This window comes from Aedes albopictus, chromosome 3, assembly GCF_035046485.1.
Source record: "Aedes albopictus strain Foshan chromosome 3, AalbF5, whole genome shotgun sequence".
Classification (NCBI taxonomy): Eukaryota; Metazoa; Arthropoda; class Insecta; order Diptera; family Culicidae; genus Aedes; species Aedes albopictus.
This window is the reverse complement of record NC_085138.1, coordinates 268,762,194-268,787,193: the sequence shown is the minus strand read 5'-3', so window position 1 is coordinate 268,787,193 and position 25,000 is coordinate 268,762,194. Positions and strand designations below refer to the sequence as shown.

Here is a 25,000-nt window from a genome sequence, read left to right as displayed (position 1 = left end):
TTCCTGGAAGAATTCTTTAAGGAATTGCTGTACGAATTTCCGAAGAAATTCCTTGAGGAATTCCTGGATGGATTCCTGAATAAATTCTCGGAGGTATTCCTGAAGAAATACCTGGGGTATTGCCTGGTAAATTTCGTGCTAGAACTCCTAGAGGAGTGCCTGGAGAAATGCCTGGATGAAATCCTGGAAGAATGCCAGGAGGAATACCTGGAATAATTCTTGAATAAATTCCGGAAAGAATTTCTGGGGAAATTTTTAAAACAATTCCTTGAGGATTTCCTGGAGGATTCCTGAAAAAATATTTGAAGGAATTCCTAGAGAAATCTCAAAAGGAATTCATGCAGGAATCCCAGGAAGAATTTTGGGAATAATTCTTGGATTAACACCGGGAGGAATTCTTGGGGGATTTTTTTAATGAATCCCAGGAGGATTTCCTAAATAAATTCTTGGAGAAATTACAATAGTAATTTCTGAAGGAATTCTAGACGAATGCCTGGAGAAATCTCTCGTTTCTTCCTTAAGAAATCCCTGGAGGAAACCCTAGAGAATTTCCTTGAATAATCCCTGAAGAAATTCCTGGACTAATGCCTGGAGCAATTTCTGGATAAATTCCTAGATGAATTCCTGGTATAGGTTTTAGAAAAAAATCTGGGAGGGACCTCTAGAAGAACTCCCGCAGCAATATCTAGATAGAGAAATCCCGGGATGAGTCCATGGAGAAACTCCCAGGAGAAATTTCTGAAGAAACCTCTTGAAAATTTCCTAGAGAAATCCTTAGAAAAAAATCTGGAGAAATTCTTCGGAGAATCCCTGGGAAAATTCTTGGAAAAATCCCTGGAGGAATCCCTGAAGCAATTTCTGGAGGAACCTCAGGAGGAATGCCTGGAAAGTTCTGGACAAATTCCTGCAGGAAGTTCTGGACAAATTTCTTGCGGAATCCCAGAATGAATTTCTGGATAAATTTGTTAAGGAATTTTTGGGGAAATTCCGTGAATGAATTCCTGGAGGAGTCTCGAGAGAAATTCTGGAAGCAATAACTGAAGGAAATTTTGAAGAAATTCCGAGAAATTTCTGAAGAAATTCCAAGAGAAATTTCAGAAGAAATTCCAAAAGAAATTTCTAGAGGAATTCCCAGAGGAATTTTTGGAGGAATTCCGGGAGGAATTCCTGGAGGAATTGCGGTAGTAATTTCTGAAGGAATTCCTATGGGAGTTCCTGGATCAATTCCTGGAGGACTTTCTGAAGGGATTCTTGGGGTAATTCTTAAGAAACCTTTTGAGGAATTCCTGGAGGCATCCTTAGAGGAATTTCTAGAAAATTACTTGGAAGAATCCCTGGGGGAATTCTTGGAAAGAAACCTGGAGGAATCCCTGAAACAATTTCTGATGAAACCTCAGGAAAAATTCCCTGACAAATCTCTATAGGAAATCTTGGGGAAATTCCGTGGAACTATTCATGGAAGAACTCCAGGAAGAATCCCTATATGAATACATTGAGGAATCCCTGAATGAATTCCTAAAAGAATCTCTAGAGGAATTTTGGAAGAAATCCATTGAAAAATTTCTGAAGGAATTCCTAGAGAAATTTTTTGAGGAATTCAGAAAGGAATTTCTGGTGGAGTTCCAGGAGGAATTTCTGGAGGAATTTCAGGAGGAATCCCAGAAGGATTTTCTAGAGGAATTACTGCAGGAATCATCGGTGGAATTTCTGGAGGGATCCATGAAATAAATCCTGGAGGAATGATAGAGGAGACCCTAGAGAAGAAATTCCTGGATTAATTCTTGGAGGAAACCCTGGAAGAATTTTCGGAGGAATTCATGGAAGAATTCCTGGATCCATTCTGGAATAAATTCCCGGAGGAACTCCTGAGGAAATATCTTGAGTAATTCTTGGAGAAATTCTTGGTAGAACTCTTGCAGGAGTCCCTGGAGAAATGCCTGAATGAAATCCTAGAGGAATGCCAGGAGGAATACCTGGAATATTTTTTGAAAAAAATCCGGGAGGAATTTCCGAAGGAATTCCTTGAGGAGTTCCTGGAAGAATCTCAAGATTTATTCCTGATGGAATACAAAGTTAGATTTCTGAGGGAATTCCAGGAGGATTTTCTGAAGAATTCTCAGGAGAAATACTGCAGAAACCGCTGAAATTCCTGAGGAAATCCTTAAATCCTGGATTAATTGCTGGGGGAATTTCTGAAGGAATCCCAACAAGAGTTATTGCAGGAATTTTTAAAATAATCCCGGAATTCGTTTTTGAAAGAATAACAGAAGAAATGGACTACCCGCTTGGCGCACACCCACAGTTGATCAGCAGGAGTAAATCCATTTTATTTTGTATGGTGAAAAGCATCTAAACTTGAATTACTTGAAATAGAAAGCTTTTACTGAAAACATATTTGGTAGGCTTAATAGTAGTCACCATTGTGCACAACCACTACCAAATATTTTTTCGAATAATGTATTCCACTTCGATAAATTTGCATTTAGATGTTATTCGCCATACAATATTTTTTCGATTTACTTTTAGCGATTTTTCGCGCATAGAAGCTAGCGCCACATTGGTCAATGCGGGGAGTAGGAAAACAGCCGATGTAGTTAATTCATATCCGGTGAATCCCGGGAGGAACTCTTGAAGTAATTTCTGAAGAAACCCGATGAGGAATCCCGGAAGCAACCCCATGAGGAACTCTTTATGGAATCTCAGGAGAGCTTTCTTAGCGAATACCTGGAAGAATTTTTTTAGGAATATTCCTGGATAAAAAAAAAATGAAGAAATCAATGTCTGCAGTAATTTTTGAAGGAATACTAGGATCCATTAAGTTTTTTTTTGTACAAATTTTTCAAGCAATTCTTGGAGTATTTTTTAATAATCTCTAAGTAAAATTTTCTAAAATAATTTCAGTAACAAATTCCTGCAAAAATACTTCGAATCATTCCAGATGTAGGTGGAGCAATCTCTAGTGGAATTCTGGAAGGCATATATGGAGAAATCTCTGCAGAAATTTCTGAATACCTGCAGAAATACCTTAAAGGATCTCAGGTGAAATTCCTGAGGGAAACCTCGCAAAAAAAACACTGAAACAATTACTGGAGGAACCTCTGAAGATATCCCAGGACAAATCCCCGAAAAAATGTCTAGTGGAATCCCTAGATGAATTCTTGATTAAATTTCTGGAAGAAGCCATGATGGAATCACTGAAGCAAGCTATGGAAAAAAAAAATCTTGGAAGAATTGTTCGTACTCATATAGTTTACGAAAGTATGAACAAATCTAAAACAGTCATTTTGATTACTCGAAACTACAATATCGATTTGCATATTCACATATAGGGCGCCCATTCCGCTTAAAATTCATCTCAAGTCAGGCCCCCCTGGGCCCCCTCCAGGAAAAAATCCTAGCTACGCCAATGGTTGCTAGAGCATTTAAAAATGCATTCCAAAGGGGGTTTAAAGGCATTTCAAACTGATTATATGGTCAAGAAGATCGAAATAAATTACTGCATCGAGAGAGCTGCGCTGGCTCCCGTTATCTAATAAATTTCATTTTTTTCTGAAATTCAATATAGGGGAAATTGTGAATTTTTGGCAGTTTTTTCTCTTCGTCATGGGGAGTTTTTTGAAAGAGCTGTTGAACACAAATTTGGCCTCAAATCCTTTCCAACTAAGCTGAATTATACGACCAAGTTTCAATAAATTAGGCCATAGATCTGTCGAACAGTGTTATCAGTGCGGGATGGTGCCTTACTTGATTGACTAGCATAGTTTTGGCGATCCAGATGAACAAGGCAACTGATTTGACGCAACGTAACTGCTGAACTACAGCGATCGAACCGTTTAATTGAAATCGAGAAAACCTTTTGGGATGATTGCCATGCGATATTAGATATGTAGGTTAGAGTCACCAATGATAAAAAATCTCGTCCCAAGCCGCTGCCATGTCAACCACCGACATAACCGACCAAATATGGGTTTCGATCGGATCGTCGTCACATATTCGATCGAGGGGCACATGCGAAATTTGAGAGCTTTTGTTACAACCATATCCGTATCCGTGTTGCAAACACGGTAATATTCTATGCCAAAGGATATCAAGAGTATTTCCGTTATGAAAATTCATTTCATTTAGCAACTGGTGCTAAATATAAAAATCCATCCCAATCAGCGTGGTCTTTTCGAATACCCGTGCGTTTACCACTCCAGCTATACGTTACCTGCTCTTGATGAATGTTTTTTGTCAAAGGACAAAACGTTCGAAAATACTAATAAAAACCCCAAATTAATCCACCTAGAGGTGATAGTGCCTTTCTCGTCGTATGTGTTCTCACGATCTTTCCGTCGACGTAAGTCAAAGTTTTCCTGAATCCTGATATTTTTTAAGAAAAGCAAGCATTTTATCAAAGCCATCATTGAATTGACTTAAAACTTATTGATGGCACATACTCCGACGTTGTGTTCAGCATAAAAGCAGAGCTGAATAATATTAGATTTCTCAGTTGACTGCTTGAGTACCTTCACTAACATTGGGAGCTGATCAATATCAAGACGATACTAACAAGCTAAGATATAACTTTGTACACGTTCACAGATCACATTGCGGTCTTCGATAAAGTTTTTTCTGCACATTCTAGGTTGTATTTTATTGACCGTTAAAAACAAGAACGTAGTGAGTATAGTGAGACGTATGTTTGTATGTGGGTTTAATATGACAATATTTTGTTCTCTTACACATATTTATCGCTTGCATTGATTTTATTTACTTTCGTAGTTCCGGCGAAGCATCAAACGCTGGTTGTGCAACCCTACCAGTAGTCTCTAATGTGGTATGAGCCTATTTTCTAGTTAACCGCTCCTCAGGTTATTAAAAAAGCCGTGATGTGTCGCATGGTACATTTGGTTACATTCCGGAACAGGTTCCGGAGCACCACCGGGTCTCCCAAATATAGTCTGAGGCAATATCATTGCTAACGTACATCAGGTTACTTAAAAAAAAACACGATTTGATTTATCTTATGCATGGGTTCAAATCACTTTTACATTCGACCACTTCCAGTGGGACACCCAGAACTAGTTTCGGGACACTACCGGTTGTCTAAAATATGATCTGAGGCTATGTTCTTACGAATCGATCATCGTGTTATCAAAAAAGGGTCTCCAGTTGGCCTAGTGGTTAAGGCTATGAATCGCCAATCCGGAAACGGCGGGTTTGATTCCCGTTCCGGTCGGGAACATTTTCTCGACTTCCTCAGTATAGTGTATCATTGAACTTGCCTCACAATATACAAATTCATGCAATGGCGGGCAAAGAAAACCCTTCAATTATTAACTGTGGAAGTGCTCTAAAGAACACTTAGTAGAAGAGAGGCAGGCCAAGTTCCAATGCGAACGTCGAGCTATAAAGAAGAAGAAGAAGTTATAAAAAAGCTGTACATCAACTGTCAAACCCCGCGTATTCATCACTCCTTAATAAGACACTTTTTAACCTGTACCCTGCTCATTCGAAATTTGTTGAATTAAAAAAATGATCAAATGTCACAGTGTAATACACTGTAAATACGAATGATACGATATTATGATGTTACTTACACCCGCAGCGGCTCCTCGTGCAGCTGCTACTTCCGAAAGTTCTAATTTGGTGCATTCCGACACCTGATCCGTTTGGTGATCAACCGCAGTGAACCTCGGAAGCCAACAATCGTAAAATGTACAAGCTATCAATTCGTACCACCACAATATCTGTAAGATTTGTGTTCAGAAACAAATCATACAATCTAAATAAAACTAAAGTAGCGTTAGTTAATCGAATTGAAAGTTTACACAGGTAATTTGACAGCAATCATTGTCGAATTAGCGTGGTTTTATGGTACGACACGCATGGATTTGATTCAATTTCACATTTACAACTTTCGGTTCACATTTTACCACTTACCGATTGTCCCTGATGTGGTCTTAGACTAGTTTCATGCAAATTATTAATCAGTTCTCCTAAAATGTCGCAAATTGATGTAATGCATGTGTGGGTTTGGTTCATTCGTGCATTTCGCCAGTTCCGGCGAGGGACTCGAATCTGGTTCCGGAACACTACTGACCTGAGACTATTTTCTTGCTGACTGTTCTTCGCGTTATCGAAGAAGCCGTTATTTAGTGTGCTGCGTGTATGCGTTTGGTTTTTTTTCTACATTTGACCACTTCCGTCGGGGCACCTGGAACCGGTTTCGGCACACTATTGGTTTTCCAAAGTATGGTCTATGATTTTTTTTGTTAACCTTTCATCAGCTTACCTAAAAAGTCATTAAATGTGTCGAATTTATGGGTTTGGTTCTCCTTTACATTTGACCACTTCCGATGGGGCAACCGTAATCGGTTGCGGAACACTACCGGTTGTTCCCAATATGGCCGGAAGCTTTTTTTTGTCAAATCAAGATGCCTTAAAATCCGCGATTTGATGTGTCAACCGATTCAGATATGTTCTGAAAATATTTTCCTGCTTACCGTTCATCAGGATATCAAAAAAGCCACGATTTGATATGTCCCTTGCATGGGTTTAATTAACTTTTATACTTTGCCACCTCCGGCGGAACATCTGGAACCGGTTCCGATATGGTCTGAGAATGCTTTCCTGCTTACTGTTCATCAGGTTATCGAAAAAGCTGTGGTTTGATAGGCCACATGCATGGTTTTATTTCAATTTTATATTTGGCCACTTCCTACAGGACACCCGGAACCGGTTCCGGGACACAACCGGTTCAGATATGGTCTGAGAATATTATCCTGCTTACCGTTCATCAGGATATCAAAAAAGCCACTATTTGATATGTCGCATGCATGGGTTTGGTTAACTTTAATACTTGGCCACTTCCGGCGGTACATTTGCAACCGGTTCCGGAACACTACCGGTTCCGATATGGTCTGAGAATGTTTTCCTGCTTACTGTTCACCACGTTATCGAAAAAGCCGCGGTTTGATATGCCGCATGCATGGGTTTAGTTCACTTTTATGTTTGGTCACTTCCGGCGGGACACCCGGAACCGGTTCCGGGACACTACCGGTTCAGATATGGTCTGAGACTATTTTTCTGCTTACCATTCATCAAGTTATCAAAAATGCCGTAGTTTGATGTGCCGCATGAATGGGTTTGTAGCGTTTTCAAATCTGGCCCCTTCCTGGGGTACCGGTCCGGAACACCTAAATGGCCATATCTCCGGAACGGCTGGACCGATCTGAACCATTTTCAATAGGAAACAATGGGACCAGATTCCGCGTCGAATGAACCGTCGGTCATTGAATTCGGTTGAGGTTTACTGCCAAAAAGTGATGTGAGTTTTTTTGTACACACACATACACACACACACACACACACATACACACACACACATACACACACACAGACATCACCTCAATTCGTCGAGCTGAGTCGATTGGTATATAAGACTTGACCCCTCCGGAGGCTCTATCAAATTTTCGTTTTTGGAGTGAACATATAGCCTTTCGGTACACCTTGGTGTACGAGAAAGGCAAAAAGTAGTCATCAAAGTTAGCTTTCGACATAAAACTAATGTATTTCTTTGCAATTTTTCAGTCTTACACATTAATATAGTAATTGTGTGGAATGCTACGCTGAGTAAGCTGCTCATCGATCCATTTTCTGAAACCAGCAACATTGGCATAAACACCCGGAATTCCCTTTTCGCCGCATCCGATACCCCAAGCGACGATTCCTGCTTGATAGTATCGATCGGCTGATCCGGGAATAGGGCAAACCAGTGGAGAACCACCATCTCCCTTGCACGTATCCTTTCCTGGTTCACCGCCGGCACAGATAAAGCTCTTATTCAGAATGAATCTATGTCCCAATCGGGTAGTACGAAGAGCTGTCTGACAATTATTGAACGGCATGACAGGTAGTTCAATTTTCTTCAAGATGACTTGGTATTTGCCCTCCTTTCCAAACACGTCCTTTCCCCAGCCAGATGCAAAGCAGCGACTCAAATCGAAATTGTGATCTTGTGGTGGCAGGCAGATAGTGTTGACTGTCTCAACAATTTCAGCCGGTTTGTCGAGGAACAGCAATCCAATGTCGTTGAAGAGTCCGCCCTTGTAGAACTTATCATGGAAAACTATGTCGAGTACGTTACGATCCTATAAAAAGACAAACACAATTAGCTTTGAAAAATGAGCAATTACCCAGTATCTTCACCTGATGATCATGGATTTCGTTAGTCGTCTGAGTGTCCCATTCTCCCAGTCGGACTTTGATTTCACTCGGCTTCTTGTTCTGAATACAATGGGCAGCCGTGAGAACCACTTGTGGATGGATCAATGAACCTCCGCACTGATAGACGTTGATGACTTGATCTAGAGCTTTCTCCTCTCTCAAAATCGCAACCATCCAGGGGAATTCTCCATACTCTGATTCTCCGTCCTGGTTACCCGTAATGCGGAAACCTACGCCATCTTTATTGCGGAACCCACATCCTATGTTTTCATGAGGTGCTTTAATCGGTGACACAGTTGTGTGAGCTTTAGATAAAAAGAGAAAAGGTAATTAAAAACGGTATGAGGATAAATCCCATTCAATACCCAGTTCGCCCAAAGACAATCCACATCATGATAACCTACATGCTACAAAAAATTGATGTTGTCTAAAACTAAACAAAGAACAAACCATGCACTACCAAATGTAATGGCAAGAAAAAACAGCTCACGTACTAGTTTCTTCTTCTAAATCAAACAACTCGTCAACGAAGATCACACACTTTTTAAATAATGATATTAGTTGTTTTGTCATAGTCATCTCAAATGGCGTCCATGCAGCCAACAAATAAGCAGTACTAACCGGTTTCATAATGACCATAATGTCCGCTTGAACCAGCGCCGGAGCCGTGATCATGACCATGATAGTGACCATGGCCATGCTTTTCTGTATGATATTTACATCCATCATTAGCATGGTGCACATGGTAGCTGGTGTTCTGCTGGGATCCACCTGAAGTAGTCTGTTGGGTCGAAGACGACGTACCGACATTTGTTCCAGTTGTATCCTTTGTTTGATCTTTTGTAACGGTACCCACTCCAGGTATTACACTTCCTGTAGGTTTAGATACGACAGTACTGCCACCATGTCCAGGACTATATAGGTCTCCAGCAACCAAATTTACCCCGTTCAGGTCATGTGATGACCCGGTCAAACCGCCTTGTCCAGATGATCCTTGTGTAGACCCAGACGATACTCCTGAAGATAACCCGGTTTGGCCAAATGAACCTTGTGTAGAACCTCCTGCAGTATGTGAACCTGATTGATGAGTGGTTTGTCCACTTGACCCTTGTGTAGACCCAGACGATACTCCTGTAGATGAGCCAGTTTGACCAAATGAACCTTGTGTAGAACCTCCTGCAGTATGTGAACCTGATTGCTGCGTCGTTTGTCCACTTGAACCTTGTGTAGACCCAGACGATACTCCTGAAGATGACCCGGTTTGACCAAATGAACCTTGTGTAGAGCCTCCTGCAGTATGTGAACCTGACTGATGCGTGGTTTGTCCACCTGAGCCTTGTGTATACCCTGACGAACCTCCTGCAGTATGTGAACCTGATTGATGAGTAGTTTGTCCACTTGACCCAGTTTGGCCAAATGAACCTTGTGTAGATCCTCCTGCAGTATGTGAACCTGATTGCTGCGTTGTTTGTCCACTTGAACCTTGTGTAGACCCAGACGATACTCCTGAAGATGACCCGGTTTGACCAAATGAACCTTGTGTAGAACCTCCTGCAGTATGTGAACCTGACTGATGCGTGGTTTGTCCACCTGAGCCTTGTGTATACCCTGACGAACCTCCTGCAGTATGTGAACCTGATTGATGAGTAGTTTGTCCAATTGACCCAGTTTGGCCAAATGAACCTTGTGTAGATCCTCCTGCAGTATGTGAACCTGTTTGATGAGTGATTTGTCCAGATGACCCTTGTGTAGACCCAGACGATACTCCGGAAGATGAACCGGTTTGGCCAAATGAACCTTGTGTAGAACCTCCTGCGGTATGTGAACCTGATTGGTGAGTGGTTTGTCCACTAGAGCCCTGTGTGGTTTGTCCAGTTGAGCCTTGTGTAGACCCAGATGATACTCCAGAAGATGAAGAACCTCCTGTAGTAAGTGACCCTGATTGTTGTGTGGTTTGTCCAGTCGACCCTTGTGTAGACCCTGACGATACTCCTGAAGATGAGCCGTGTTGGCCAAATGAGCCTTGTGTAGAACCTCCAGCAGTATACGAACCTGATGGTCGGGTTGTGTATTCCGTTGGTCCATGTGTAGATGCAGATGATGGTCTGGTAGTTGTTTGACCATGTCCAGATGGATCGTTCATCGAACCAGGGGCAGCAGATGAGCCCGACTGCGTTGTACCTTGCCCTGATGAAACACCACTTTGGTTTTGTCCGTGTAAACCTTGTGAGGAACTTGTTGAGCCTCCGCCAGACGAAGAGCCCGATTGATATGTACCATGATCCGTTGAACCTTGTAATGTTCCCGATGTACCTCCTGTTTGGCTTGTGCCTTGGTTCAAGCCCTGTCCAAATGTGCCTTGCATTGTATTATACGAGCTTCCAGCAGTAGAAGATCCCGTCTGCTGTGTGCTTTGGTTTTGTCCGAAAGTGCCTTGTCCATATGAATTTTGCATACCAGAAGTGGTACCAGTTGTTGATCCGGAAGAGAAGCCAGTGTTTGAACCAGTTTGACCGGCGAATTGGCCCGTATGTGTTCCACCAACGTTGAATCCATTGTTAGTTCCAGGCGTGTATGTGCCTTGTTGGCCCATTTGCGAATAGTTATAATTGTGTGTGAAACTTGTACTACTGCTACTACTACTAGTATGACTACTGCTACTGATACTTTGAGTATATGCACTACTAAAACCACCAGTGTAGCTACCACCACCGTACTGTTGATGACCACCGTAATAATTACCATTGTCTCCTGACCATGAACCAGGTGCTGTTCCAGAACCTCCTGACCCTACTCCACCAGACCCTTGCCCACCCGTCCAGGATCCGTCCGATCCTGCTCCACCCGATCCAACTCCACCCGATCCTGCTCCACCCGATCCAACTCCACCCGATCCTGCTCCAGTCGATCCAACTCCACCCGATCCTGCTCCACCCGATCCAACTCCACCCGATCCTGCTCCACCCGATCCAGCTCCACCTGACGACCCTGCTCCACCGAAACCTGGTCCACCCGATCCGGATGAAGACCCATCTCGGTCCTGTGCCCCAGGCTGGATCAGATCTCCAGTGCTTGGAGGCACGACACCGAATTCGTTGGTAGACGGAGGGGGCACGATAATCTGTTCGCTATCTGCATCGGGATAGTCTGCCACCTTACAACACTTCAGAAGATAATGTTCGCATGGGTCGTCGGGATTAAACCTGAGGAGGGCAAAATAAAGCTTAGTATTAATTATGATTCGTGCATAGTGTTTGGCAAGAAAAAGAAAAAAACCCTAATTAATCCACCTAGCGGTGTTTGATATTACCTGTCACCGAGAAAAGCCAATGCAACCCAATTATTATATATTGCACGATGATTACTCAAGTTTATTATTAGCGGTGATGGCGCCTTTCTCGTGCCTTTGAAACCCCATTTCAATAAAACTCAAGCGAAATGTTTATGTATATCGCACTTTCATACAATTAACAGAAATCCTCGCAGAAATCCATTTCATCATACCAGAAATCATATCGTTTATGTGGCTTTCGATGTTTGAGCCTCAAACTCTTAAGAAAAAGACGCTATCTTGAATTTGAAGCCGTCATTTAAGATTAAAGATTGTTATCTTGGATGTTCTGGTCGCCATTTTTGGAATCCAAATATACCAATAATGCATTGTTTCAGGCCCTAAAACTCAATTAAATAGCCGCGATATTGAATTCGGAGCCGCCATCTTAAATTTTAGATCGGTATTTTGGATATCCTGATCGCCATTTTGGACTCTGGAAGTCTTCCCCATACCAAATATAATATAATAACCAGTCATCAGGTTATCAGGAAAGCCATTATTTGTTGTATCGCATGCATGAGTTTGGTACTCTTTTATATTTGGCCACACCCGTCGAGACCCCCGGAACCGGTTCCGGACAACTACCGGTTCAGATATGGTCTGATACTGCTTTCCTGCTTACCGTTCATCAGGTTATCAAAAATGCCGCTGTTTGATGTGTCGCATGCATGGGTTTGGTACTCTTTTATATTTGGCCACTTCCGGTGGGACATCCGGAACCGGTTCCGGAACACTACCGTTTCAGATATGGTCTGATTCTGTTTTCCTGCTTACCGTTCGTAAGATTGTCGAAAATGCCTCTGTTTGATGTTTCGCACGCATCGGTTTGGTACTCGTTTATATTTGGCTACATCCGGCGTAACATCCAGAACCGGTTCCGGAACACTACCGGTTCAGGTATGGTCTGATACTGTTTTCCTGCTTACCGTTCATCAGGTTATCAGAAATGCCGTTGTTTGATGTGTCGCATGCATGGGTTTGGTACTCTTTTATATTTGGCCACTTCCGGTGGGACATCCGGAACCGGTTCCGGAACACTACCGTTTCAGATATGGTCTGATTCTGTTTTCCTGCTTACCGTTCGTAAGATTGTCGAAAATGCCTCTGTTTGATGTGTCGCACGCATCGGTTTGGTACTCTTTTATATTTGGCCACTTCCGGTGGGACATCCGGAACCGGTTCCGGAACACTACCGGTTCAGATGTAGTCTGATACTGTTTTCCTGCTAACCATTCATCGGATTATCGAAAAAGCCGTTGTTTGATGTGTCGCATGCATGAGTTATGTTCAATTTGATATTTGGCCACTTCCGGCGGGACACCCAGAACCGGTTCCGGAACACTACCGGTTCAGATATGGTCTGAGACTATTTTACTGCTTACCGTTCATCAGATAATCGTAAATGCCGTGGTTTGATGGGTCGCATGCATGGGTTTGGTGCATTTTCATGTCTGGCCTCTTCCAGGGGTACCGGTTCCGGAGCACCTAAATGGCCATAACTCCGGAACGGCTGGACCGATCCGAACCATTTTCAATAGGAAACAATGGGACCAGATGCCGCGTCGATTGAGCCATCAATCGTTAAAATCGGTTGATATTTACTATCTAAAAGTGAGGTGACTTTTTTTTGTACACATACACACACACATACATACACACACACACACATACACACACAGACATCATCTCAACTCGTCGAGCTGAGTCGATTGGTATATGAAACTTGCCCCTCTGGGGGCTCTATCGAAATTTTATTTTTGGAGTGAACATATAGCCTTTCGGTACACCTTGGTGTACGAGAAAGGCAAAAAGAAGAAAAAAAACCCTAATTAATCCACCTAGCGGTGATGGTGCCTTTCTCGTGCCATAAAGTATCCTTTCAACAAAACACAAGTGATAAATTAAGTCCACTCAATATGGATATATTTTATATGAGCATGATCAAAATTTCAATTGTGGATTTTTTATAATTCCGAATATCTTCCCCAACTATCCAAGGAGAACCATTTTACCAAAGTCCAAATAAAGTCGTAACACTCAGGCTCAGACTGGGTACCAACTCTAGTACTGCATTTGGTCCCCGGTACCCAAGTTTGACATTTGACTGATGTACCTCATTTTTATTAACATTGTGATTTAGTAACCTATGACAACGAACCATGAACCTAGTTAAACAATGAATTCAATATGTCAAGTTTGTGTGTTGCCACAGTCCTAGCCACAGTCAATACACAGTCCGAAATTTTCTATTTTTTAATGAAACATAATTTTTGATCTCGAAAGTCGATCGCACTGACCCAAAAGAGGTCGGCTAAAACCCCAAGCAGCTGGTCAGAACCACGGCCGCTTCTGGGGTGGGCACTCAGGGCCATCTTATGCCTCCCGAGTCCCAGGGTGTTAAGCAGGGGGAGTTTTCGGTGGGATAGTTCTAATTTAGTAGGAGTAATTAAGCTGAGTCAACTTAAATAGCGGTTTATTATGCGGAAGAAAATGGAACTGTCGTTAATCGGAGAATGAGCCGCGATCGTAGAGCGTAGTCAAGCCAGAGAGTTTCTGAAGCGGAATCAAGGAGTGGCCGGTATGGGCAGTAACCATAGTGCGGTCGCACATCGGCTAGTGCAAAACCAGAGTTTTGCAGGGGTGCGGCCAAAAGTCAACCCGACAGAAGCTATCGATAGATCAAGCAGCAACCAGAATGATTAGCGAGCGGAAAGGCAGGCAACTGCAGATAATCAGGGAGCGTTCGGTCAATTAATCAATTAGTAACCGGAGAGTCGTTGGAATGGCTGACGACCGCAAATAATCCGTTTCCTAAAATAAATAAAATAAACGTTAAATTGTTGGAAGAAAATTATCATTCAATTCGTTACCTGCCAGAGTCTGATTTTTTCATGTTTATATTTGTATAAACAGTAGCTTGTAACTCATAGCAACAGTAGCGGAGAACTAGATTTTTAATTTGTAGTAGAATGCAAGGTACCATTATACGAAGGTATGATAGCTTTTCGGTCTAGTACTTCGTGAACCCTGAAATTTCTCTCCATTGTATGGGAGATGGACGACTTTATTTGGACTTTGATTTTACTTGGTTTCAGAGAATAAATTCTAGAAAACAATCGCCGTAGTTAATATTGAGGCATCATATAGATATTCAAGTAATCATTTTTTAAATCTTGACATATTTTCCATGCAAAATATACACAGCAGATAAATTTGTAATATCCTCTGACGTAATTATTGGCATTTCCGAACGTAATTTTACCTGTTTATATCGTCGTTTTCCAACAATTATCACAGTCATCATGTACACCCTGTTTAGCGCCGGAAAATGTCAACGAACCTGTTCCAGAAGATAGGGTAGTGGAGGTAATTTGGCCCGGGGCATGTATTTTGGCCCATCCTGGGATTTTATTAATTATCTCTACCAAATCTTGGTAAATGATTATTGGAAGTTCCAATAAACATTTGCCAAGATTTGGTAGAGATTATATGATATATGTAATAAAAAACCCAGGGTGGGCCAAAATACATGCCCCGGGCCAAAATACTTCCACTACCCTACTCGCTTATTTTCGAATAGGATGAATATGGGAGCGTAAGATTGCTAATGATGGAACACACATCCTATATGAATTGTCTGTCGGTTTCATTCTAGCGATTGCTAGAACGCGATTTAAGAGTGTACTATCAAACTCGGTGAAATAGCTAAACGGCGGCGGCTAATTTGCTGCATTGAATGTGGTATCTTAAGAATATTTTTGTAACAATATTATTGCATTTTTCATTCGTTGATAGACTTACGATCCAATCTTCGAAGAGGAAAAATAAATACTCACACGTCACTTTGCATGGCATCTAGCAACCGAATGAACCATGTATTCATTGTGCCAACCGAGAGATTGCGTTCAATGGTGTTTTTTTTAGCGGTGGCAAAACTCAATCTATGGGAAAAGCGGTGTGACAATATTTTGGTGGCATAAAATTTTTCAGGTGTGAGTCTTTTACGGGGTAAAATCCGCAATAGGATCTGAATTATAAACGAACGTCGTTATGACGTCACGCGGGGAAAAGCATGCATGCTGCCGTTGCATGCTTTATACAACTTGTGTGAAGAATATGATATTTGCTAGGATTTTTTTATGATGATATATAAATGACTAAAAAAGTAACTAAAATCTCAACAGGATCGTTTAAGGAATTTTTTTTATTCGGCAATGAATGACATGCAATAATTAAAATCAAAACATCCGGCGGCGTAAAGTAATAAATCTCGACGGCGCACATCTCTAGTCTTTGAGACAAAATGAGATGAATATAGGTACTAGGCCGAAGAAGGGGGCTTTTACCCTATTTTATTTATATCCATCAATCTAATTTATTCGCTTCGGTCCATCCGAATGGCTTGGCACCACCCAACAACCACCCACAGCCACCCGAACCGAAACCCAACCAGTGTTGCCACATTTAAATCTGTATTTTGCCTTTCAAATATCTCTAGATTGAGTTTAAATAAGGGCGAAAGTAACATGAGAGAGTTCTCTTCATCGACTCTCTCTTCTTCAAATTAAAGTGACAAAATGCAAGTATTGTTGAACTTTTTGGTCATAAATCGCTAGGTTGCGATGCAATCTAGCGTCTAAGTGTAAAAAAGTTCGATTGAATTTGCATCTTGTCACTTTAATTTGCATAAGAGAGAGTCGATGAAGAGAACTCTCTCATGTTACTTTCGCCCTTATTTAAACTCAATCCAGATCTTTATCATCTGTATCACCATTTTTTGCGAAAAATCTGTATGAAATCTGTAATATTTCGCGGAAAATCTGTATGAAATTCTGTAAGTTTTTGAAAAATCTGTATAATCCGTATCATTTCCAAAAATCTGTAATCTTGGTATACAGAATTCTGTATGAAAAACTGCGAGAAAATCTGCATGATTACAGAAAAATCTGTATATGTGGCATCCCTGAACCCAACCCAACCAGTCAGCTGTCCGGTCCGCGCATCACCGCTGGCTGTGTGCGTGATCCTGATCCTGACCGCGCGCACCAGATTTTCGGTGGGCAAACAACCCTTTCGCTCGCACTATCCCAGCATTGATGTTGCATTGGTGCCGGTAGTGGGATGCAAGGTTTTTATATATTGTAAGGTTGAGCATGACGTTTAGTTTGTGGAGAAAAGCAGAGGAAGCGAAATTTCAAAGGAATTTGAGGTGGCGGGGGATTTGTTTCCAGATTTTCTCACGGTGAAAAATAATGGCAGCTCAGCCAGTTTTGACATCTAAGACTACCTTAGAATATGTAAATACCTTGGTGGGATGCACTTCAACACTAGGCCCAGTTTCGTGACGAAACGCGGAAAGGCAGTATCCGCGATCAACTAGGTAAATATCCTATAGGAACGTAATTTAATACGAAAACCTTCAACTGCCTCCCGTCCGTCACTTAGCATCGCCATCGCTATCGAACCATGAATGGCAGTGAGGTGGGGTGCTATGCTCGGTCAGCCTCCTCCACCCAGCCCATGCACTCGGATGGTTTTGGGTCGGCGTCGAAGCGCTGGATATCCATGCCAGTTGTCCCATTTCGATGACGTATTACTTTAGGGGGAGGGGGGCAATCGGTCGTACGACTGATTCGTCATTCCGAAGGGGCTGTTCATAAGCCACGTATACCAAAATTTGCCCCCCCCCCCCCCGTCGTTGACTTTTGTCCATACAAATTTTTTAAATTTATATGGAGCGTAGACTTTGGCCAGACAACCCCCTTCCCCCCATAAGGACTACGTGGTTCCCCTGTTTAAAAGCAAACTATGAAATATCAGGACATGTTGCCATCATTACACTCATACGTGGTTCGTTAGTGATGGGTGACAACTCTAGGCTTTTTTTGTTTGCTTATATGTATGGTCCACTGCACGAATTTGTGCTGGCCTGCTTACTCCCGCACGAAATTTGACGTTTGAGCGGTGTCGGCACCGCTCAAACGTCAAATTTTCTGTGAGAGTAAGCAGGCCAGCACAAATTCGTGCAGTGGACCATAGCACGTTAGCGCCGCTCTTTCGTCGTCGTCGTTTTCTCTCACATTCTCTCTTACTTTCGTTCTCGTGGTGTGCGCGGCGCTGCGGGCTGCGGCGTCCGTCGTCGCGGTCGTCGCGCACCAACTTAAGCAGGCTGTTACACCTGTCGCTCGGGTGAAAAATGCTGGTCCGGATCAATTGGCCATAATTCCGAAACGCCTTGACCGATCCGAATCATTTTCAATAGCAAACAATGCGGTAAAATTCCGGTTCGATTCGAGCTATAATCCGAAAAATCGGCCAAAGGGAAGTGCCTTAAAAGTGAGTGAACTTATTTTGTTCACAGACACACATACATACACACATACAGACATCATCTCAATTCGTCGAACTGAGTTGATTGGTATATGTGACTTGACCCTCCGAGCCTCCTATCGAAAAAAAATTTTTTGAGTGAACATATAGCCTTTCAGTTCACTTAGGTGAACGAGAAAGGCAAAACTCAAGAAATGACCAAAACAGCACCTCTGAGCAGCAGTAACCAGGGATGGGATCATTCATTTGCAAAGAGTTACATTCACTTGATACTATCTCAGTTCAGAAGCATTTTATCAAGAAAAAACTATGTATATATGAATTGAACCTTGTAGTTTTATCTGAAAGTTTGCCGAATAGCATTAGGGTCGCACACGCATACCAAATTCGTGAACGAGCTGTGAAGGCAACTCCTCCACGCGGTGAATGTAAATTACATTCACACCGTAGAGAGTTGCGTTTGCTGCTTTTTGTTGACTTTATTATTGGCGCTAATTGTTCTACAAAGTTTCAGGTAAAGCAAAAATTCAAAATTGCTCCATACATTAGTTTTTGCTACGATGTTTCTGAGGCGAGTTATTCTCAAGTGAATGTAAATGATTGCAAATGAATGATCCCATCCTTGGCAGTAACCAGTGAAGAGAATTGTCAGACAAAAGAGGCACAAAACAAGCAACAAAGAAGGCGCGACGATTACTCCTTATCCCTACTGGTAACAGACACTGACATGATCTCGAAATTTTTTGTTGCAGACAAAGCGGAAGTTGAATTTGTTTCGTAATTTTCAACTCATGAATAATCAATTATTAACCCAAAGTCACAACTGTTTGATGATAGATCTTAAGCAGCAGTTACCGTTCGAAAATCACAATGCAAGGCTTAACTCTAAACTCGTGGTGTACGATGTTTATCCTATTATTTTCAAATTGGGACAAATTCATGTCGCATTGGGTGGATTGCCGCAACAAATCGGGGGAGCGACACTAGTTTTGTCACGTCGAAAAACCCCAAAAAAACGAAAAAAGTCGAAAAAACCCGATAAAACCTGCAAAAGTTTTGGGGGTTTTGGCGACTTTTTTGTTTTTTTTTTCAGCTTTTTTGAGTTTTTTTGGCTTGGCAAAACTAGTGTCGCTCCCCCTGCAACAAATACAGGTTGCGACATTGGTTGCGCGATGGTTAAATTTTGATTGACTAGCAGTAATAAATTAAGCAATGGAACCAAGTTCAATTCATAAATGAGACAATTTACTATTCATGCTGTGGATTTGCCAATATTTTGAGACTAGTTTTCAGAACAAATTTCGTATGTTTTTATCAACCTTATTAAGCATGTGGCTCCCATTTTCATCCTACGAAGAACAAAGGATTGAAGCGCTGTTTGTTTTGTTTCTAATTTTTGTATTTTTTGTTAGAAGTGAGCACTCATGAAAACAAAAAGAACGGAATCAATCGGTGCCGTAATCGCTTGTTTTCGAATAGGATGAATATGGGAGCGTGAGATTACTGATGGCACACATACCCTAATTGTATGCTTTCGCATACGAAGGCGTACGCGGCTATATTTGGAAGATTCCTTGTCAGGGGAGTTTTTTGTTAAAATTAGTTTAAAATCAGATTGTGAGTTTCGGGGCCGTGCGATTGGAGGCGTCAGTCTTTTTGGCGAGTCGTAAGCCTCAGAGCGTGGGCCCGACTCCCGACCCCCAGTCGGGGAAACTTTTCGTCAAACAGGTGTTATATGTGTTGTCTGTTTTTTAATGATAGTGCTTGTCCAGTCTGTACAACCTCTGGTTGAAGACGACGTATTAACTTTTTTAACCTTGCATTCCGTAAGAAATTTATCAAAAATGAAGCAAAACATAAACAAGAAAACGTCAGCAAAAATATATTTTTCGTCTTTATCTAGCATTTCCTATGTTTTGTCAACATGGCCTGAAAATGTCAACATAAGGTATTGGTTCCCTTATTAAGCATGTGGTTCCCATTTTCATCCTACGAAAAACAAACACACTTAATTTATAATGCCGAATCTCGGTTTACGTATGCCGAGATTTGCACAGCCGAGTAGTCAGCTAAATGCTAGGGGCGGGACAGCGCCTAATATCGACGCTAATACCGCCTAATAAATATTAGTTTTCTTATCTTTATGGTTGACCGAATCATTTTTTGTGTAGTATGTCATGCCTTTTCACACAACAACCATCTGTCACAAAAACAAAAGATGGAAATACGGATCGTCGGAGGTTTCTCTTCAATTTGTTTTTAAAATTTAAACAATTAAAACCCCTCATTTCTTTTGATTATGTATTTTAGCTGTGAAAATAACGTGAGCATCACTGTACTCTTGGAGGTGGTTTCCGAACAACCATGTCGCTGAACGTAAGCAATTATGAAGAAGCTCCATCAGGTGTGATTCGAAGCACTTTTATTATAAGGTCTAAGCACAAGCAGATTGTAGGAAACTTGTCTTCAAATGCATGTATCCAATAAATTCGAAAGATAAACTAAATTGATAAGCTGAATATGTTTTTATACTGTTCATATTTTCCTTGTTATTTCCGGAATGTGAAAATTGGGATTAACATCAATGGGAGTCTTTTTACTTATGGCATTTTGTTCTCCAATGCCGTTTTAGGCTGGGATGAACTGATAGTTCGAGATTGTAGGGTCTAGCTAATTGAATATTGACCTAGATTTTGGCCATACTGGTCCGGAGATGGACTCTGGGTAACAACTATTTTAGCTGGAATGATTTGTGTGCTTTTGATGATTGTAGATACAAGCTGTTGCAATGTATATGTTAATATGAGGTACCGCAGTTTGGTTGTCTTCCAGCTATATTTGCGGGATCGTTGCTCCGGGAGTTGAGCGATATGCAGCCAATTTCATGCAACTTGAAACCAATGAAAGTGCGCATTTCTTGTTGCTGACATTTCAATTTGAACCAGTTCAATAAGCATAGCTTACTTCGTTCAAAAATTGATTTAGCCTGAGATTAATATTTCTAATACTGCCTAATATCACTAATAAATATTAGAGCTGTCCCGCCCCTAGGCTAAATGTTTTCATGAGATCTCAGCTGATAAATGCCGAAAATCAGTAAGCCATCCCTCGTTGCCAAGCAACCTACTAGTTTGTTAGCTGAGTCTCGGGTCAAATTCAGAAACCGAGATCCGCACAGCCGAGCTCGGTGAATGAAACTAAGTGTGAAGGATTTAAGAGTAATGAAGAATTCGAATACAACTGACCCACAACAGTCGGTGACCCAGGACTTCGTATTGACTATATATCAAGCCAATTACAGAACTAAAACACGCATATGTACTCCTATATAGAGCAAATTACTTAACTACTTACCGAATATCAATCAGGTTAGATCCATCTGTTACAATTTCGCCATCGCGACATAAGTGTAGCTTCACACATTCGCCGCCAGGGCATTTCTAGAAATGGAAAAGAAATTAATCAAACAGAAATGCAATTAGTTACGCAACAGTCCAAACATGATTGCACAGTGAATACATACGATAACCTCATCCTCTGCTGCTGCCAAGGTTAAACCTAGAGCCAAAAGTAGCCCTATTCGCAAAGCGATCATCGTCTGTCAGACTAAAATAAAAAAGAGAAACAAACAAAACAGTAAGTCAACCTTGGTGTAATCAAAAAGCTGTGAAGAAAAGAACATTGATGACATGTCAATTACTGTTCGGTTCGGGTAGAGTTCAAGTGAGGGCACTTAGATGTTGATTATTAGAATGGGAACATACGGTCTTTATAAAATTCGAAAAGTTGACGAGATGAGATGTATGAGTTTTGATTAGACATCAATGTAGACAGCTCCCTATGCAATATTGCTAAAAGGATGGCTAAAAGGATTTAAGAGGACTTCATTTGCTGTAGTACAACTCAAAGTTTTACTTGAAGTTGTACAAACTTTTGAACTTTTATCTGAATTCACTTAAAACTTCAACAGAACACCTTCAATTTACAGGTATCTATAGATATAATGATTAAAATTTCAGTGGATTTGATTCACGCATTTAAAAGTTGTAAGCTTTAGTATACAACAAAAATACAGGGGATGGCCAAAATGTTTGGGATAGGCAACTTTTTTTCTCTCACAAAAAAGTTCAACAAGCTATAACTTTTCAAAGAGCGCATCAAAAAATCTCAAATTTTGACTGTTTGTCAACCTATTATGTGTGCATCATTGGTACAAATTTGGGCTCGATTGATTAATATTTTGCAAAGTTAGAACCGTTCGGGTAAAACACTATTTTTCAAACAACTCATTTTTGAGGTGTCATATCTCGGAAACCACTGAACCGAATTGAATGAAATTTTGAACGTACACTAACAATATTTAAATGCTTCTCAAACTATTAAAACATAGGTACTTTTTGAACGTTGAAAAAAGTTATCATGGATTGGCACTTTTTGGATTTTTCTCGAAAAAATGTAATTTTTTTACATCAATGTCAATAAATTTTAGTGTTGATATTCAAAGATTTTCCACTTCTGTTCTCAAATTATCTCTAATCAGATATATTAGAGCCTATTTAGATTGAAGGAAGAACACATTTAATAATTTTTGTGTGGTATTGTAAATTTGACTTATTTTCCTCTATATGGGTAAAAATTTCAATCCGGTATAACTTAATTCGCCGTGGGAAAATATTACATTTTATAACGTCGTATTAAGTATCAATATATTGTTGATAAACGTTAAAAAATTCATTCAATTCGGTTCTCTGGTTTCCGAGATATGACAGCTCAAAAATAAGTTGTTTAAAAAATAGTGTTTTACCCGAACGGTTCTAACTTCGCGAAAATTTTTTCAATCGAGCCCAAATTTGTACCAATGATGCACATATAACAGGTTGATAAACCGTCAAAATTTGAGATTTTTTGATGCTCTCTATGAAAAGTTACAGCATGTTGAATTTTTTTGTGGGAGAAAAAAAGTTGCCTATCCCAAACATTCTGGCCATCCCCTGTATGACAAAAAACCGCTGTATTGTATGATACACTGTAGTATAAAATACAGTGAATCTTTCAGTAGGCAATATGTGTTTATAATACATCTGGATTTTTTTTTTATCTGTATTAACGAGATTTTTAGCCCTGGGCTAGTTCATCTCGGGACCCACGCTTTACTTCCCTTCCGAAGGAAGAACTCACATTTTGCGAGTTTGTCGGGAGTGGGATTCGATCCCAGGTCCTCGGCGTGATAGTCAAAACATCTGGATTTTGGATGTTAAGGTACAATATCAAGCGCAAAAAATACATGCGCCCTGGAAGAGTAACTCTATTTTATCTGCTGTATTCTCGATGTTTCACCACTGACTAATGACCCTGAAAGAAGGTGTGATAACCTGACCAAAACTCATCTTCCTCTGAATCCCTCTAATGACGCCAAATCCATGATCCAATATAGGCCACATGCAGCCTTCGGGCATTTGCTTCACTTATGTTATCAGCAAATGAAATTAGCAAGCCAAACAAAATTCTACGAATCACCACCGTTGAGTTGAGTGCGCAAGTTGCGGCTCTGGCTGCAATCGGGAAGCAACCTCAACATAGCCAATATAAATAACAGACTCTTTGATAATGGAGATGAGGAATCCCCGAGGAGCTGGTTTTACCACTGCGTGACATCACATAAAACGCACTGCCTCTCTGCCAGATGAACCGGTTCGGTGTGGTGGTAGAAAGCGTTGAATTTCAAAGGCCTCGTTGTTCACATCCGATTTCGGCACTTTACGGCACTTTATTGCGATAAAACAGAAAGTTTACTGGTCGTTAAAAGTTCGGCCTTCTAAGGCCACAGAGATGACCCGTTTTGATAAACACAGTGCAAAAAAATCCCACTGGAACTAGGCCTGCCTCGCTTCAACTTAGTGTTCTTTGTGCACTTCCACAGTTATTAATTGAAGGGCTTTCTTTGCCTGCCATTGCATGAATTTGTATATTGTGAGGCAAGGACAATGATACACTATGCCCAGGGAAGTCGAGAAAAGTTCCCGACCGGAACGGGAATCGAACCCGCCGTCTCCGGATTGGCGATCCATAGCCTTAACCACTAGGCTAACTGGAGACCCCTATGCCCTCATGTTCATCCTATTAAAAAAACAGGGCCCTCTACAAATATTTTTTTTTATTTTGATCTAAATACCATTTTTCGTCATCTAAAATTGATTTAAATATGCTTTGAAAAGTGATTGTTTTCGTTTCACGATTGTGTGAATTTTGGATTTTGTTTTTTTTTTATTTTTATTTTTGAACATCCCTACACTTTAATATTTTTTCAGGTAGCCTATTAAGGATGCCCAATTTTTAAGACGAAAACATTTTTTAATTTTTTGATTCGTGCTAAAATAATTTAGCTGACCGAAACATCTATTTTTCATTGATTAAAAATGTAAATAACGCGTAGACACCAAAAACCAATTTGAGATAAACAGAACAACAGAACAGAAAAATATCAGCCAAAATAATAAAAGCTTTGATCGCCTAGGAAATAAAAGATACAAAAATGCTCAAACTATATCCCGTCTAAAGGCAGGGTTGGGTATTAGAGGGTTAAGCACTAATTGCTTCCGTTCTTTTAGTTATCATGCATGTTCACTCCTAACAAAAAATACAAAAATAAAAAAAAAAACAAATGGCTTAGTAAATGAAAGTGTTTTCCCGAAATAATGGCTCGCAGAATTTCTTGAAAATTGGTAGGATTATCCCTTATCGTAAAATACCCGTATCTTTCAAAATATTGTCATATCGGAGAACGTTTCCATGAAAAAAAAGTCTAAAAGTCTATTTTTCGATTTATTTTTTTTTTCAAAATGACTTTTTTAATGTATAACTTTTGAGCAACTGAGCCAATTAAAAATTTCTTTATGTCGACTGCGAGAAAGTGAAAATACTCCTATGGTTATTTCAAAGCATCGATTGTATTCGTTTTTTATGGTTTTCATTGTTCATAGACAGGAAGCGTTACATGTTTTTATATTTTTTTCTTAAAAATTCGATTTTTTTAACATTTTTAAAATCAGAGAGATGTTATGGTCGTTTTTAAAGTTTCGAGATTTGTCCCATGAAAATATGCAGTGTTACCCATAAATAGTTGAA

The 25,000-nt window shown here is 40.6% G+C and overlaps 2 protein-coding genes across 2 annotated transcripts in view; one reads left to right on the top strand and one right to left on the bottom strand.

Moving 5' to 3' along the window:
- The window catches only part of LOC109403379 (complement factor I), a 32,806-nt gene that overhangs the window by 6,766 nt on the left and 1,040 nt on the right, over nt 1-25,000 (top strand). The window contains exon 5 of the mRNA XM_029857089.2: nt 10,978-11,309. Coding sequence (XP_029712949.2) covers nt 10,978-11,309 — 332 coding nt within the window. The remainder of the gene's footprint in view (nt 1-10,977; nt 11,310-25,000) is intronic.
- LOC115253560 (phenoloxidase-activating factor 2) lies at nt 7,531-21,790 on the bottom strand. The gene is made up of 5 exons (XM_029857855.2): nt 21,399-21,790; nt 21,230-21,315; nt 10,954-11,414; nt 8,194-8,516; nt 7,531-8,135 (listed from the first exon to the last, which is right to left on the bottom strand). The coding sequence occupies exons 1-5, from the start codon at nt 21,468-21,470 to the stop codon at nt 7,578-7,580; spliced, it is 1,500 nt and encodes a 499-aa protein (XP_029713715.2). The 5' UTR covers nt 21,471-21,790; the 3' UTR covers nt 7,531-7,577.